The sequence below is a fragment of the Pseudophryne corroboree genome, chromosome 3 (assembly GCF_028390025.1).
Source record: "Pseudophryne corroboree isolate aPseCor3 chromosome 3, aPseCor3.hap2, whole genome shotgun sequence".
Classification (NCBI taxonomy): domain Eukaryota; kingdom Metazoa; phylum Chordata; class Amphibia; order Anura; family Myobatrachidae; genus Pseudophryne; species Pseudophryne corroboree.
Window position 1 is genome coordinate 18,170,845 of NC_086446.1, and position 18,232 is coordinate 18,189,076.

The 18,232-nt window shown below is 51.5% G+C and overlaps 1 protein-coding gene across 2 annotated transcripts in view; it reads left to right on the forward strand.

Annotated features, from left to right (window-relative positions):
• LOC135056985 (zinc finger protein ZFP2-like) overlaps positions 1 to 14,951 on the forward strand; it is a 47,001-nt gene extending 32,050 nt beyond the window's left edge. The window contains exon 3 of one of the 2 annotated variants that reach the window (XM_063962814.1): positions 13,391 to 14,951. In XM_063962814.1, coding sequence (XP_063818884.1) covers positions 13,391 to 14,511 — 1,121 coding nt within the window. In that variant the 3' untranslated portion in view covers positions 14,512 to 14,951. The remainder of the gene's footprint in view (positions 1 to 13,390) is intronic. The other variant, XM_063962815.1, reaches the window with a different exon arrangement.
• Positions 14,952 to 18,232: the final 3,281 nt, after the last annotated feature.

Here is an 18,232-nt window from a genome sequence, read left to right on the forward strand (position 1 = left end):
CCCTGTCCTTCTGCCTTCCCGCTCTGTGCCCTGCACCATTCCCCATACCCTGTCCTTCTGCATCCCCCGCTATGTGCCCTGCACCATTCCCCTACCCTGTCCTGCTGCCTCCCTTGCTTTGTTCCCTGCTCCATTCCCCTACCCTTTCGCCACCCTGCTCTGTGCCCTGCACCATTCCTCTAATCTTTCTTGCTGCCTCCCCCACCCTGTGACCTGCACCATTCCCCTTCCCTGTCGCCTCCCCGATCTGTGCCCTGCGCCATTCCCCTACCCTGTCCTGCTGCCTCCCTGCTCTGTGCCCTGCACCATTCCCCTACCCTGTCCTGCTGCCTCGCCGCGCTGTGCCCTGCACCATTCCCCTACCCTGTCCTGCTGCCTCCCTTGCTTTGTTCCCTGCTCCATTCCCCTACCCTTTCGCCTCCCCGCTCTGTGCCCTGCACCATTCCTCTAATCTTTCTTGCTGCCTCCCCCACCCTGTGACCTGCACCATTCCCCTACCCTGTCCTGCTGCCTTCCCAGCTGTGCCCTGTACCATTCCCTTACTCTATCCTGCTACCTCCCCGCTCTGTGCCCTGCACCATTCCCCTACCCTGTCCTGCTACCTTCCCCGCTCTGTGCCCTACACCATTTCCCTATCCTGTCCTGCTGCCTTCCCCGCTGTGCCCTGTACCATTCCCTTACTCTATCCTGCTACCTCCCCGCTCTGTGCCCTGCACCATTCCCCTACCGTGTCCTGCTGCCTCCCCACTCTGTGCCCTACGCCATTCCCCTACCCTGTCCTGCTGCCTCCCCTGCTCTGTGCCCTACACCATTCCCCTACCCTGTCCTGCTGCCTCCCCGCTCTGTGCCCTGCACTATTCCTCTATTCTTTCTTGCTGCCTCCCCCACCCTGTGACCTGCACCATTCCCCCACCCTGTCCTGCTGCCTTCCCCGCTGTGCCCTGCACCATTCCCTTGCTCTATCCTGCTGCCTCCCCGCACTGTGCCCTACGCCATTCCCCACCCTGTCCTGCTGCCTCCCCCGCTCTGTGCCCTGCACCATTTCCCTATCCTGTCCTGCTGCCTCCCTGCTCTGTGCCCTGCACCATTCCCCTACCCTGTCCTGCTGCCTCGCCGCGCTGTGCCCTGCACCATTCCCCTACCCTGTCCTGCTGCCTCCCTTGCTTTGTTCCCTGCTCCATTCCCCTACCCTTTCGCCTCCCCGCTCTGTGCCCTGCACCATTCCTCTAATCTTTCTTGCTGCCTCCCCCACCCTGTGACCTGCACCATTCCCCCACCCTGTCCTGCTGCCTTCCCAGCTGTGCCCTGTACCATTCCCTTACTCTATCCTGCTACCTCCCCGCTCTGTGCCCTGCACCATTCCCCTACCCTGTCCTGCTACCTTCCCCGCTCTGTGCCCTGCACCATTTCCCTATCCTGTCCTGCTGCCTTCCCCGCTGTGCCCTGTACCATTCCCTTACTCTATCCTGCTACCTCCCCGCTCTGTGCCCTGCACCATTCCCCTACTGTGTCCTGCTGCCTCCCCACTCTGTGCCCTACGCCATTCCCCTACCCTGTCCTGCTGCCTCCCCTGCTCTGTGCCCTACACCATTCCCCTACCCTGTCCTGCTGCCCCCCCACTCTGTGCCCTACGCCATTCCCCTACCCTGTCCTGCTGCCTCCCCGCTCTGTGCCCTGCACCATTCCCCTACCCTGTCCTGCTGCCTCCCCGCTCTGTGCCCTGCACCATTCCCCTGTCCTGCTTTGTGCCCTGCACCATTCCCCTACCCTGTCCTGCTGCCTTCCCCACTCTGTGCCCTGCACCATTCCCCTACCCTGTCCTGCTGCCTCCCTGCTCTGTGCCCTGCACCATTCCCCTACCCTGTCCTGCTGCCTCCCCCGCTCTGTGCCCTGCACCATTCCCCTACCCTGTCCTGCTGTCTCCCCGCTCTGTGCCCTACACCATTCCCCTACCCTGTCCTTCTGCATCCCCCGCTATGTGCCCTGCACCATTCCCCTACCCTGTCCTGCTGCCTCCCTTGCTTTGTTCCCTGCTCCATTCCCCTACCCTTTCGCCTCCCCGCTCTGTGCCCTGCACCATTCCTCTAATCTTTCTTGCTGCCTCCCCCACCCTGTGACCTGCACCATTCCCCTACCCTGTCCTGCTGCCTTCCCCGCTGTGCCCTGTACCATTCCCTTACTCTATCCTGCTACCTCCCCGCTCTGTGCCCTGCACCATTCCCCACCCTGTCCTGCTACCTTCCCCGCTCTGTGCCCTGCACCATTCCCCTACCCTGTCCTGCTGCCTCCCCACTCTGTGCCTTACGCCATTCCCCTACCCTGTCCTGCTGCCTCCCCGCTCTGTGCCCTGCACCATTCCCCTACCCTGTCCTGCTGCCTCCCCGCTCTGTGCCCTGCACCATTCCCCTGTCCTGCTTTGTGCCCTGCACCATTCCCCTACCCTGTCCTGCTGCCTTCCCCACTCTGTGCCCTGCACCATTCCCCTACCCTGTCCTGCTGCCTCCCTGCTCTGTGCCCTGCACCATTCCCCTACCCTGTCCTGCTGCCTCCCCCGCTCTGTGCCCTGCACCATTCCCCATACCCTGTTCTTCTGCATCCCCCGCTATGTACTACTGCACCATTCCCCTACCCTGTCCTGCTGCCTCCCCCGCTCTCTGTGCCCTGCACCATTCCCTGACCCTGTCCTGCTGCTTTCCCCGCTCTTTGCCCCTGCACCATTCCCCTACCCTGTCCTGCTGCCTCCCCCGCTCTGTGCCATACACCATTCCCCTACCCTGTCCTGCTGCCTCCCCCGCTCTGTGCCCTACACCATTCCCCTACCCTGTCCTTCTGCATCCCCCGCTATGTGCCCTGCACCATTCCCCTACCCTGTCCTGCTGCCTCCCTTGCTTTGTTCCCTGCTCCATTCCCCTACCCTTTCGCCTCCCCGCTCTGTGCCCTGCACCATTCCTCTAATCTTTCTTGCTGCCTCCCCCACCCTGTGACCTGCACCATTCCCCTACCCTGTCCTGCTACCTCCCCCGCTCTGTGACCTGCACCATTCCCCTACCCTGTCCTGCTGCCTTCCCCGCTGTGCCCTGTACCATTCCCTTACTCTATCCTGCTATCTCCTCGCTCTGTGACCTGCACCATTCCCCTACCCTGTCTTGCTGCCTCCCCAACCCTGTGACCTGCACAATTCCCCTACCCTGTCCTGCTGCCTCCTCCGCTGTGTCCTGCACCATTCCCCTACCCTGTCCTGCTGCCTCTTCCGCTTTGTGCCCTGCACCATTCCCCTGTCCTATCCTGCTGCCTTCCCCGCTCTGTGCCCTGCACCATTCCCCTACCCTGTCCTTCTGCCTCCCCCGCTCTGTGCCCTGCACCATTCCCCATACCCTGTCCTTCTGCCTCCCCGCTCTGTGCCCTGCACTATTCCTCTATTCTTTCTTGCTGCCTCCCCCACCCTGTGACCTGCACCATTCCCCCACCCTGTCCTGCTGCCTTCCCCGCTGTGCCCTGCACCATTCCCTTGCTCTATCCTGCTGCCTCCCCGCACTGTGCCCTGCACCATTCCCCACCCTGTCCTGCTGCCTCCCCCGCTCTGTGCCCTGCACCATTTCCCTATCCTGTCCTGCTGCCTCCCCCGCTCTGTGCCCTGCTCCAATCCTCTACCCTGTCCTGCTGCCTCCCCCCGCTCTGTGCCCTGCACCATTCCCCTACCCTGTCCTGCTGCCTCCCCCGCTCTGTGCCCTACACCATTCCCCTGTCCTGCTTCCTCCCCACTCTGTGCCCTGCACCATTCCCCTACCCTGTCCTGCTGCCTCCCCCACTCTGTGCCCTGCTCCAATCCTCTACCCTGTCCTGCTGCCTCCCCCCGCTCTGTGCCCTGCACCATTCCCCTACCCTGTCCTGCTGCCTCCCCCGCTCTGTGCCCTACACCATTCCCCTGTCCTGCTTCCTCCCCACTCTGTGCCCTGCACCATTCCCCTATCCTGTCCTGCCTTCCCCGCTCTGTGCCATGCAACATTCCCCTACCCTGTCCTGCTTCCTACCCCGCTCTGTGCCCTGCACCATTCCCCTACACTGTCCTTCTGCCTCACCGCTCTGTGCCCTGCACCATTCCCCTACCCTGTCCTGCTGCCTCCCCCGCTCTGTGCCCTGCACCATTCCCTTACCCTGTCCTGCTTCCTCCCCGCTCTGTGCCCTGCACCATTCCCCTACACTGTCCTTCTGCCTCACCGCTCTGTGCCCTGCACCATTCCCCTACCCTGTCCTGCTGCCTCCCCCGCTGTGCCCTGTACCATTCCCTTACTCTATTCTGCTGCCTCCCCCGCTCTGTGCCCTGCACCATTCCCCTGTCCTACCCTGCTGCCTTCCCCGCTCTGTGCCCTGCACCATTCCCCTACCCTGTCCTGCTGCCCCCCCGCTCTGTGCCCTGCACCATTCCCCTACCCTGTCCTGCTGCCTCCCCTGCTCTGTGCCCTGTACCATTCCCTTACTCTATCCTGCTACCTCCCCGCTCTGTGCCCTGCACCATTCCCCACCCTGTCCTGCTACCTTCCCCGCTCTGTGCCCTGCACCATTCCCCTACCCTGTCCTGCTGTCTCCCCGCTCTGTGCCCTACACCATTCCCCTACCCTGTCCTTCTGCATCCCCCGCTATGTGCCCTGCACCATTCCCCTACCCTGTCCTGCTGCCTCCCTTGCTTTGTTCCCTGCTCCATTCCCCTACCCTTTCGCCTCCCCGCTCTGTGCCCTGCACCATTCCTCTAATCTTTCTTGCTGCCTCCCCCACCCTGTGACCTGCACCATTCCCCTACCCTGTCCTGCTACCTTCCCCGCTCTGTGACCTGCACCATTCCCCTACCCTGTCCTGCTACCTTCCCCGCTCTGTGACCTGCACCATTCCCCTACCCTGTCCTGCTGCCTTCCCCGCTGTGCCCTGTACCATTCCCTTACTCTATCCTGCTATCTCCTCGCTCTGTGCCCTGCACCATTTCCCTACCCTGTCTTGCTGCCTCCCCAACCCTGTGACCTGCACAATTCCCCTACCCTGTCCTGCTGCCTCCTCCGCTGTGTCCTGCACCATTCCCCTACCCTGTCCTGCTGCCTCTTCCGCTTTGTGCCCTGCACCATTCCCCTGTCCTATCCTGCTGCCTTCCCCGCTCTGTGCCCTGCACCATTCCCCTACCCTGTCCTGCTGCCTCCCCCGCTCTGTGCCCTGCACCATTCCCCTACCCTGTCCTTCTGCCTCCCCGCTCGGTGCCCTGCACCATTCCCCATACCCTGTCCTTCTGCCTCCCCGCTCTGTGCCCTGCACCATTCCCCTATTTTGTTCTGATGCCTCCACCACTCTGTGCCCTGCACCATTCCCCTACCCTGTCCTGCTGCCTCCCATGCTCTGTGCCCTGCACCATTCCCCTACCCTGTCCTGCTGCCTCCCCCGCTCTCTGCCCTGCACCATTCCCCTACCCTGTCCTGCTGCCTCCCATGCTCTGTGCCCTGCACCATTCCCCTACCCTGTCCTGCTGCCTCCCCCACTCTCTGCCCTGCACCACTCCCCTATCCTGTCCTGCTGCCTCCCCCGCTCTGTGCCCTGCACCATTCCCTTATCCTGTCCTGCTGCCTCCCCCGCTCTGTGCCCTGCACACATATACTGTATTTCTGCAGCGGGGTACACTGGGATTCCACAGGGAATACATCGGGGTGTAGAGTTGGATCTTGATCCGAGGCACCAACAGGCTAAATCTTTGACTGTTCCCAGGATGCACTGCACCGTCTCCTCTATAACCCCGCCTCCAGGCACTGGAGCTGTTTTTAAGTTGGTGCCTGCAGTGCAGGTAACGCAGCCCTGACAAGAGCTTTTTTGAAGAAGACTTCATGGGTCACAGCACTGTAAAGTCATTCTGACATTTTCTGTGCTGTGGCTCCATCACCTCCCCACGCAGCGCTGCATACTCCCGTAGCCTGGTTCCTGGGTACTTGCAGCGGAGGCGCTCCGGTCTTCAGGCGCACACACCGCTGAACGCTCTTCTGAATCGCCTGGCTGCACATCAGGGAGGAGGTAAGAGGGTCCCCCAGGTGTGACCCGCTGGTAAATTGCGATCCGGTCGCGGTCTTAGGAGATGGACCGCGATGCTTGCGTGGACACTGTGGCCATGCAGGGACCCCCACTATATCCACCAGGGCATGGGGCACAGGTCGGATTTACTAAAATCCATTTGCTATAGGCTCCATAGTACCCGATGGTGAGGACCAGCATAGGGAATAAGGAGCTGACCTGTAGCCCCTCCCCCAGCTCCGGGCGCCATCTACTGCTGGTGTTCCCGCCCTGGAGCTGCATCTCTCTCCCTCACTCCCTGCCAGCGTTTGGATGCCATTTTTACTAGCTGCGCTGATCTTTGGAACTGCAGGGCACTGTCTCCTCTGTAAAGCCGTCTGTCTCATCAGCACTGTGTATTTACAGGACACTTAAGTATTCTACATGTCATTTTAGACAGTGTTAGTTAAGAACAAGTGTACTGCAATCTGAATATTTCGTACAAGTATTCTGTGATATACATCCAGTATCTACTGTGCATTGTTATATCTATAGTCATATATCTATATATGTAGTATTACTAGTCCAGTGCAGTTTATTGTTTATCTGTAATAACCTCTGCATTGTACCTGTGACTGAGTGTGCCTGTAGCTGCCGTGTGGATTTCATTCTCGTGTATCACGCCTATTGCTATCACTATGGCCCTCATTCCGAGTCGTTCGCTCGGTAATTTTCTTCGCATCGCAGTGAAATTCCGCTTAGTACGCATGCGCAATATTCGCACTGCGACTGCGCCAAGTAATTTTACAATGAAGATAGTATTTTTACTCACGGCTTTTTCTTTGCTCCGGCGATCGTAGTGTGATTGACAGGAAATGGGTGTTACTGGGCGGAAACACAGCATTTTATGGGCGTGTGGATAAAAACGCTACCGTTTCCGGAAAAAACGCAGGAGTGGCCGGAGAAACGGGGGAGTGTCTGGGCGAACGCTGGGTGTGTTTATGACGTCAAACCAGGAACGACAAGCACTGAACTGATCGCAGATGCCGAGTAAGCCAGAAGCTACTCTGAAACTGCTAAGTAGTTTGTAATCGCAATATTGCGAATACATCGTTCGCAATTTTAAGAAGCTAAGATACACTCCCAGTAGGCGGCGGCTTAGCGTGAGCAACTCTGCTAAATTCGCCTTGCGAGCGATCAACTCGGAATGAGGGCCAATATTCTATACCCTTGGGGGCTAAGTGCGCCAGGGTTTTCATATAACATATAGTGCTACACAGCATATACTATTTAGTGTTTTTTACTGTGTATTTCAGTCACCTCATACCGCTTAAATCCTCTGAAGCATAATTCACGGGGTTATTTGCAGGTATTGTGTTTGTCTGGCTATATTGTACTGTTACGCTCTAAGGCTACATTCCCTATAATGTCTGCCGCACAGGGTGGGAAATCCGCAGATGCTCCTCCATCATGCAGTGCTTGCACCAAGGATTTACCTGAGGGGGAAGGTTTAGCTGATGGTTCAGGCACTGAATGCCATACACCTCCCAGTCAACCTGCAGCACCTATGGCCAATCAGGAACCGCCTTGGGCAGCATTCTCAAGTATGCTGAATACGCTTGTGACACGTCTTACGCCATCTGTGGGACCTCCTGTGCCATTGCAGCCACATATTGTCCCTGTAGTTAATCCGTCTTGGGCGGATACCCTGTCTGCCTAGTTACAGCAATTAAATCAATGTTTGATTAGACAGAAGTCTACCACACGTCCCTCTGGTGCCAAGGGGTCATGTAAGCGGGCCATTACTTCCTCACAATCCACAAATATTTTGGATCATTCTTCTGATAATGATGGGGACTATACTGATCCATCAGACACTGATACAGTCGCTTCTGACGAGGATTCTACAACCCAGGTTGATGTTTCTGATCTAGTGAGTGGAGGCTATTAAGCTGATTGTCCAAATAGATGATGAGCTTGAGCCCACTACTGCGTCTAAGAAACCTGACAAGTTCAAATGTCAGAAGGTTACTAAAGTAGTTTTACCACATTCTAACCATTTAATTGACATACGTCAGGAACCCTGGTCATCTCCAGGTAAAGAAATTCTCCCTGTCTAAGAAGATGCTAGCTCGTTATTCCATCCCTGCGGAGCTGAGTAACAAGTGAGAAACTCCACCGCCGGTGGACTCGCATGTTGCCCGTCTTGTGGTGTCATCTACTCTGCTGGTCACCACCGTCACCTCGCTGAAGGAACCGATGGATAAGCGTGTGGAGGGATGCCTGAAGTCTATTTACTCCCTGACAGGTGCTGTACATAGACCCACTATAGCAACCTCCTGGGCAGCAAAAGGAATTAAAGCATGGGTTCAGGCAATTGAGGATGAGCTACCTACCTATGGATTTTTCTGACACCACCAGACAATACCTGTCTTACATTACCATAGCCTCCTACTATATTCAGGAGGCGGCCTCTGAGGCAGGTGTAATGGCCGCCAAAGCCTCTACTACTTCTATACTCATTCGCCGCATTTTGTGGTTGAGGTCTTGGAAGGTGGACCTGGACTCCAAAAAGACCTTGGAATTACTCCCTTTTAAGGGAGACATCCTATTTGTTGAGGATCTGAACAAGAGTTTCACTGACTTGGCGTCTGCCAAGACTGCGTTTCTTCCAAGTACTAATCCTTCTGCTCCGAAGGCTAAGAGTACCATTTTTCGTTCCTTTCGACTTACAGGAAAATTGAAAGGTCAGGCATACCCGAGGCAGGATTGTGCTTCCAAAACAACTGAGCCTAAACCGAAACAATCTTAGGCCGCCCGTCAGCCTGCTTCCAAGCAAGATAAGCCTGCTGCATGAAGAGGCGGGCCTCCCCCTGGGGGACCCCAGGGTAGGAGGATGACTTCTGCAGTTCGCCCAGGCCTGGTTAAAGACCACTTCGGACGCTTGGGTGCAGGAAGTTGTCTCTCACGGGTAGGTAATCTCTTTCCAGAGACATCCCCCTCACCAGTTCTGCTCAACGGTAATCCCTTTGGATCCGTTAAAAGCGCAAGCTCTACACTTGGTTGTGCAATCCTTCCTGGACATACGAGTGGTACTGTTGGTACCTCTGTCCCAGAGAGGCAGGGGATACTATTCGACCCCGTTTCTAGTTCCGAAGCCAAATGAGTCCTTCCGGCCTATACTCAATCTCAAATCATTGAACAAATTTGTGAGAGTGTCCAAATTCCATATGGAAACTCTGAGCTCTATTGTACTGGCCATGGAACCCGGAGACTATATGGCAGGCCTGGCCAACCTGTGGCTCTCCAGCTGTTGTAAAACTACACATCCCAGCAGGCCCTGACAAAGTTTTAGCTTTCCCAAATAGAAAAGCAGTAGCAGAGCATCATGAGACTTGAAGTTTCACAACAGCTGGAGAGCCACAGGTTGGCCAGGCCTGCTATATGGTATCCCTGGACATACAGAATGCTTATCTGCACATACCTGTTGCCATTTTGCATATGCAATATCTGCGGTTTGCTATTGGCAATCTACATTACCAATTCCAGGCTCTGCCATTTGGACTGACCACGGCTCCTCGGATCTTCACCAAGGTAATGGCCGTGATGATGGCCCATGTCCGTCGCCAGGGAATCAGAATCCTGTCGTATCTGGACAAATTGCTGATCTGGGCAAACTCCCAAGATGTTCTCCTCAGTCATCTGGAACTGATGGTACAATTCCTACAAGCCCACGGGTGGCTCATCAACTGGAAAAAGTTCTCACTGGTCCCTGCTCGGAGCATGGTGCACCTGGGGTCACTGCTGGACACACACAGTCAAAGATTGTTTCTGTCTCCAGAGAAAGTCCTGAAACTTAAGGACAGGATCAGATACTTCCTCTCTCGCCCAGGAGTGTCGATACACTCGGCGATGCAAGTACTAGGCCTCATGGTGTTGGCTTTCTACATGGTGGAGTACACTCAATTTCATTCCCGCCCTCTGCAAATGTTAATCCTCTCCAAGTGGGATGGCCGGCCTCCGTGTATCAGGTCTCAAATGATTTCCTTGACTCCGGATGTCTGTCTGTCTCACTGAACTGGTGGCTACAGGATTAACAGTTGATCAGGGGCCGTCCCTTCTGGATCTCCAACTGAGTCCTTCTGGCAAAGGACGCCAGTCTGAGAGGTTGGGTTGCAGTGTTGGAGCAACACTCTCTCCAGGGTTGGTGGACCAGGAAGGGATCTCTCCTCTCAATAAACATTCTGGAATTGCGGCCAGTGCTCAATGCTTTGACACTTGCCCTGCCTCTAGTACGGAACAGGCCTGTTCAAGTACAATCATTCAACGGCACCACGGTGGCGTATATAAATCATCAAGACGGCACTCGAAATCGCATGGCAATGCTGGAAGTATCAAAAATTCTCAATTCGGCGGAACGCCATCTGCCAGCAATGTTGGCAGTGTTCATTCCCGGAGTCCTCAACTGGGAAGCGTATTTCCTCAGTCGTCAAGACGTTCACTCTGGAGAGTGGAGTCTTCATCCGGAAGCCTTTCAACTCCTAGTGGACAAGTGGGGTTTACCAGATGTAGACCTGATGGCATCTCGACACAATCATAAAGTTCCGGTCTTCAGATCAAGTACAAGGGATCCTCAAGCAGAGTTCATGGACGCACTGGCAATTCCATGGAACTTTCGGCTGCCCTACGTGTACCCTTCGGTGTCACTCCTACCCAGGGTACTACGAAAGTTCAAGCAAGAAAGTGGAATACTACCTCTAGTTGCTCCGGCGTGGCCGAGACGGCATTGGTTCTCAGACCTGCAGGGTCCTCTTCTACTTCCTCAATGCCCAGACCTCGTTCAGGGCCCTTGTGTCTACCCAGACCTGGCCAGATTGACTTTGACGGCGTGGCTCTTGAAGCTTCACTCCTGAGGGTCAAAAGATTCTCTGAGGCTGTTATCCAAACTATGCTAAAGGCCCACAAACCTGCTTCTGCACGGATTTATTATAGGGTCTGGAATTTTTACTTCACCTGGTGTGCTGCTAAGAATTACGAGGCTTACAAGTTTAGTACTTCCAGACTTCTGGCGTTTTGCAACAAGGCCTGGAATTAGGACTTCGTCTGGCGTCCCTTAAGGTTTACATATCTGCCTTGTCAGTGTGGTATCAGAAAAATTGTGTCTATACCTGACGTTCATACATTCACTCAGAGTGTATTACAGATTCAGCCTCCCTATGTCCCTCCTGTGTCTCAATAGGATTTGTCTGTTGTCCTGAACGCCCTGCAAGAGTCTCCATTTGAACCTCTTGAGACAGTGACCTTAAATGGCTCACCACCAAGGTCCTGTTTTTACTGGTTATTGCCTCTGCTAGAAGGGTATTGGACTTAGGAGCGTTGTCCTGTCGTCCACCCTTTCTGATATTTAATCGTGACCAGGCAGTTTTTAGAACTCGCCCAGGTTATTTGCCTAAGGTGGTGTCTTCTTTTCACCTTAACCAAGAGATTGTGGTTCTGGGTTCAACTCTTCTGGATTGTCCTCCAAAGAAAGGTCTTTGGTTGTGGTACGGGCTCTCCGTATCTACATGGAAAGGACTACTTCTATCAGGAGGTCAGATACCTTGTTTGTACTTTTTGGTTTTCACAAACGTGGCTGGCCTGCAAATAAGCAAACCGTGGCCAGATGGATTACAATGCTGATTGCACAAGCCTATGCACAGACTGGACTCCCAGCTCCTGCTGCTATCAAAGCCCTTTCTACTCAGCATTGGACCTTCTTGGGCGGCCCACCGTGGTGCGTCCGCTGAACAATTGTGCAAGGTGGCTCCGTGGTCCTCAGTGAACACGTTCATTAGGTTTTATGCCTTTGATACTTCTGCCTCCCAGGATGCTTCCTTTGGACACCGGGTTCTTGTGCCTGCTACATTGCGCCCCCTCCCATGAGGAACTGCTTTATAACATACCCAATGCATTCCCTGTGGAATCCCAGTGTACCCCGCTGCAGAAAAGGAGATTTATGGTAGACTTACCATGGTTAAATCTCTTTCTGCGATGTACACTGGGTTCCACAGGGTGCCCACCCTGATGCACTTAGCTTCTTTGGGTTTGTAGGGCTTTAGCCATTAGAACCACATTCTCATGACAGGAGAAGGGACTATGTGACTAACATCTACCGTCTCTTTTACCTGCTACTGCATTGGATTGGTTAAACGAAACTGAGCTCCAGTGCTTGGAGGCGGGATTATGGAGAAGGCGGTGCAGTGCATCCTGGGAACAGTCAAAGCTTTAGCCTGTTGGTGCCTCGGATCAAGATCCAACTCTACAGCCCAATGTATTCCCTGTGGAACCCAGTGTACCTCGCAGAAAGAGATTTAACCATGGTAAGTCTACCATAAATCTCCTTATATAACCACTTGGAGCACTTTGTGTAGTGTGGATGCAGATGTTGGTAATTAGCACACAAGTGTCCCGTGGTTATGTGTGAGGCGGTCTGGATGGATATTGTGGTTCAGCAACGTCACTGGCTGATGAGGCTTCCTGCTCTGTGATGCTGGCTAGGGAATGTTACCCAGCAAAGTCTGCATTATGGGGGATATCCATTGGTGATGTGCTATCTGCATGTCCCTGTGGCCGGGGCTATGACATGTGCTGATAATGAGGTTGTGATATTATAAGCCAGTGTTGTATCTGTTCCATGAGTGTATTTATTTGTTGTTTGTGCATTTGTAATATGGTCAAAGGTTTTTTTTTTATTTAATGGATGCGCTACTTTTGTGTAAAAAAAATAAAAAATAAAAAGTTTGATAGTGCGATTAATAACTGATGGTCTTCAATTAGAGCCCTTTTTTTCCGGAGAAAATGTTGCTTTATTGGGCGATCGCCAATGGGTTCAGGGATAAGTCCCCGATCCTATGTGTTGTCAAGGCTCTGTGGGCTATATCAATGATTATGTGTAGCATAATCCCCGATAAGCGCTGTGTATCTGACTACGAGATTCCCCCGGGGGATTATTTAAGTGGTAAAGTACCACGGGTAATTGAATAGCCCCTAAAGTTTCCAGGTTTAAATTAATCCGCTAAACCTCTTTGTTAGTAATAGTAAGATGGTGGTGTAGTGGTTAGCATTGCTGTCTCACAGCACTGAAGTCATGAGTTCAATTCCTGAACTGTGTGGAGTTTGTTTGTGTTTACACAATTACTCAAAAAATCATACTGGTAGGTTAATTGGCTTCTGATAACAAATTGACCCTACTGTGTGCGTGTGGTAGGGAATATAGAGTGTAAGCTCCCCTGGTGGGACTGATGTGAATGTCTAAATATTCTCTGTACAGTGTAATATGTAGGCGCTATATAAAGATCTGTAAATAATAATAATACAGCTATTTTATCTCCAGTAGATGGAGGCACAAGCCGGAATGCCTTGGAGGGAGATCTCATCTTGTCTGCAGATACCAAAACAGAAGATAACATCACACAGGATTCTCCAGGAGACAGCCCCGTTATGCTAAATATACATCCAGTACCTCACAGCGCAGATATATCATCCAATCCCTCTAATCACGAGGACTGTTCATCTGATACCTCAGCTTTTGTAACACATAGTGCAGCTCATACACCTGATAATATATTTCCCTGTTCCGAGTGTGGGAAATGTTTTACATGTAAATCATATCTTGTTAGACATCAGAGAAGTCACACAGGTGAGAAGCCATTTCCATGCTCTGAGTGTGGGAAATGTTTTACACTTAAATCAGATCTTGTTAGACATCAGAGAAGTCACACAGGTGAGAAGCCATTTCCATGCTCTGAGTGTGGGAAATGGTTTACACAGAAATCACATCTTGTTACACATCAGAGACGTCACACAGGTGAGAAGCCATTTCCATGCTCTGAGTGTGGGAAATATTTTAAACAGAAATCAGATCTTGTTACACATCAGAGAAGTCACACAGGTGAAAAGCCATTTCCATGCTCTGAGTGTGGGAAATGTTTTACACTGAAATCAGAGTTGGTTAGACATCAGAGACGTCACACAGGTGAGAAGCCATTTCCATGCTCTGAGTGTGGGAAATGTTTTACACTTAAATCAGATCTTGTTAGACATCAGAGAAGTCACACAGGTGAGAAGCCATTTCCATGCTCTGAGTGTGGGAAATGTTTTACACTTAAATCAGATCTTGTTAGACATCAGAGAAGTCACACAGGTGAGAAGCCATTTCCATGCTATGAGTGTGGGAAATGTTTTACACTTAAATCAGATCTTGTTAGACATCAGAGAAGTCACACAGGTGAGAAGCCATTTCCATGCTCTGACTGTGGGAAATGTTTTACATGGAAATCACATCTTGTTACACATCAGAGAAGTCACAAAGAGGAGAAACCATTTCCATGCTCTGAGTGTGGGAAATGTTTTACACGTAAATCACATCTTGTTACGCATCAGATTTCACACAGGAGAAGCATTACTATGAATGATACAGGGTTGAAGCAACACTCCTGTCACACACTATTTTAACACTTTATGTTATCCTTCCATAGATAATTGGAATGTGTATCATTAAGATAAGATGAACTACATAACTCCAGCAAAACTTTTAGTAATTTCTCCTATATATTTTTCTATTTAATATTTCCTATATATTCAATTTAGTCTAGATCAGTGCTGGCCAAACCGGTCCTCGAGATCTACCAACAGTGCATGTTTTCCAGGCCTCCTGGAGATCTGTAGAATTGTCAGTTAGGAATGAATGCAGCACATCTTAATTAGTAATGACTACACCTGTGCACCAGCTAGGTAGTCTGGAAAATGTGAACTGTTGGTAGATCTCGAGGACCGGTTTGGCCAGCCCTGGTCTAGATGTTGCCAGCACTCTCCACAGTAATACCAGACCACATAGCTGTTATGTATGGGTTACATTGTATGGATTTCAGTCACAGATAAACGATAAAACACATCATCTTGTAAAAACATTTTATTCTGGAAACGTATGGGTAGAATCCAGCAATTGCTGTTCTGGAATGGTGGAGAAATGGTGAAGCACGAACCACAAAGTATTTCCTGGAGGTTAGAAAAAAAACTATTTACTTTCTTTTCACTTTGCAATTTATTGAAACCTAATTATTTTGTCAAAAAGCTAGCTAATTATATTTTCTGGGGGTAAAAATATTGTGTGGGTCTCTACATCAGCACCTAATGAGCTGGCTAATTAGCTTCTATAAAACTATTCCCCTCTGATCCCTCCTAACTCAGTACTGAAGGGGCAGGTATCTCCATAGATGTCCAGGTTGAGTATGTGTGTCAGTGCTGAAGGAGCAGGTATCTCCCCTCTTCTCCATAGATGCCCAGGATGGGTATGTGTGTCAGTGCGGTGTCTCTCCTTACTGGTTACAGGCTCTCTAAAGAGCAGATACTGGTGGCTGAGAAGACGCTGTTTTCACACAGTTCTGAACAGATTCTGGGGTTTCAGAAGCAGGACCCCAGGCAGGGGGAAGGCGGTAACATCCCCAGGAGTGAGGGACATGCCAGGTGCCCGCACTCTGCCAGCAGCACATGAAGATGTTAGCAGGAAGTGCATCTTAGTCCTCTTTATCACCGTAACAAAAGCGTAATTGGTACGGGCAGACATGGTCAATGTCTACCCTAGTAGAGAGGGTAACACACTAAGATAGGTCATCTGACCAGCTGGAACAACACTGCCAAAACCGCATTAACCTACAGCCAACCACACTGGATATGCCCAATCTGATCTTGGAAACTATGCAGTGTTGGGTCTGGTTAGTACTTGGATGGGAGAACACCTGGGAATACCATGTGTAAATACTTTTGACTAATGGGATCATTGTAGGCTGCTTGATCAGAGGTATGTGCGAGAAGCATTGTGGATGTTAGGAAGGTTCCTAAATCCACTCTGTCATTAATGCATGAAAGAAGAACGTTCACTGCAGGAATGCACCTCACCCTGGAAACCCCCAGCCCCCCAAACTGCACCCCAGGGAACGGAGAGTGGTAACCAGGGAGCTGCAAACAGGGGTCTTCCCATGCATACCATTGCACCATACTTGCCTACCTGACCCTCTCCATGAGGGCGAAAATGCTCTGTTCCTGGACTTTCCTGGTAACGTATGATTGCCATCACCTGTGGTGAGCTAGTTAATTGATAAGAAAGGTGTTTCACCACAGGTGATGGCAATCATGCATTACCAGAAAAGTCCAGGAACAGAGCATTTTCTCCCTCATGGAGAGGGTCAGGTAGGCAAGTATGCATTGCACATGAGTTCCACATGGCCACTAATGTGGCGGTTTCCACAAGAACACTTCGTAGGGAGGCCCATGCAACTCTAATCACAAAGAAGAATGCAGCCCAGCGCTTATGATGGTGGTAAGACTGCAAAAACTGGACAATGTAACAATGGCGGCGAGTGTTATGGGGCGATGATCAAAGTTTCCACTTTTCAGATCAGATGGACGTGTTTGAGTTTGGTGACTGCCAGGAGAAGGTCTGATACCAGAGTGTACAGTACCTACAGTAAAGCATGGAGGTGGTGGTGTTACGCTGTGGGGCTGTGTCAGCTGGTTTGGCATGGGTCCACTAGTTTCCAAGAAGTAAAGAAAGAGATACGCCCGGGCACTATTATTTTCACTAATTAGCCAATAATATAATGATAAATCAAGCAGCAAAATATTACCCTCCTATATGATTGTGAATATATACTCTATATACTGGCTACATGGCCTGTATATAACAAACTGAAAAAAACAAAACATTTTTTGAGAGGTTTGCGCTAGTTCTAAAAACACTCTGGAGTCTGATATCTGAATAAACCATCCATGCTAGATGTTATACCTCATACTGTACCTTCTTTTATTTATCAATGGCATGAATATTCATTATAAAAATATCACATGAACAACCGCTTATTCACAATACCAATAAAAGCAGACCTATAAGAAACATCACACATATATAACATACTGACCCTTGGTCCTAAATGAACTTTCCTACTAAAGGTGGATTTTGTATATTGGCTCTTATAAGACCCTTTTTGTGTTGATAAACTTCCAGAAAATAACTGGTTAAATCATGATAATGTAAATTATTATCTTTAAACATAAAGCTATACCTTCTAATACACTTCTACTATGGAGCCGCTGCGCCCGCTAGCTCACGCTACGTACTTCGTACGCTATTTGCGCACAGAGTCCCGTACCATGTACGCACTCAGCGTACTAACGCCGCACTGTGGGTACAAAGCACACACAGCGTGCGCACACACAATTGATAACCTTTAAACCTTGTTAATGATATAATGCAATGATATGATTACACTTTGACGTCCTAGTGGATGCTGGGAACTCCGTAAGGACCATGGGGAATAGCGGCTCCGCAGGAGACTGGGCACAAAAGTAAAGCTTTAGGACTAGCTGGTGTGCACTGGCTCCTCCCCCTATGACCCTCCTCCAAGCCTCAGTTAGATTTTTGTGCCCGAACGAGAAGGGTGCACACTAGGGGCTCTCCTGAGCTCTTAGTGAAAGTTTAGTTTTAGGTTTTTTATTTTCAGTGAGACCTGCTGGCAACAGGCTCACTGCATCGAGGGACTAAGGGGAGAAGAAGCGAACTCACCTGCGTGCAGAGTGGATTGGGCTTCTTAGTTTACTGGACACCATTAGCTCCAGAGGGATCGAACACAGGCCCAGCCGTGGAGTCCGGTCCCAGAGCCGCGCCGCCGGCCCCCTTACAGAGCCAGAAGCAAGAAGAGGTCCGGAAAATCGGCGGCAGAAGACATCCTGTCTTCACCAAGGTAGCGCACAGCACTGCAGCTGTGCGCCATTGCTCCTCAGCACACTTCACACTTCGGTCACTGAGGGTGCAGGGTGCTAGGGGGGGGGCGCCCTGAGCAGCAATAAAAAACACCTTGGCTGGCAAAAATACATCACATATAGCCCCCAGGGCTATATGGATGAATTTTAACCCCTGCCAGATTCCTCATAAAAGCGGGAGAAAAGGCCGCTGAGAAGGGGGCGGAGCCTATCTCCTCAGCACACAGGCGCCATTTTCCCTCACAGCTCCGCTGGAAGGACGTCTCCCTGACTCTCCCCTGCAGTCCTGCACTACAGAAACAGGGTAAAAAAGAGAGGGGGCACTAATTTGGCGATATTGAACATATAGCAGCTATAAAAGGGGAAAAACACTTATATAAGGTTATCCCTGTATATATATATAGCACTCTGGTGTGTG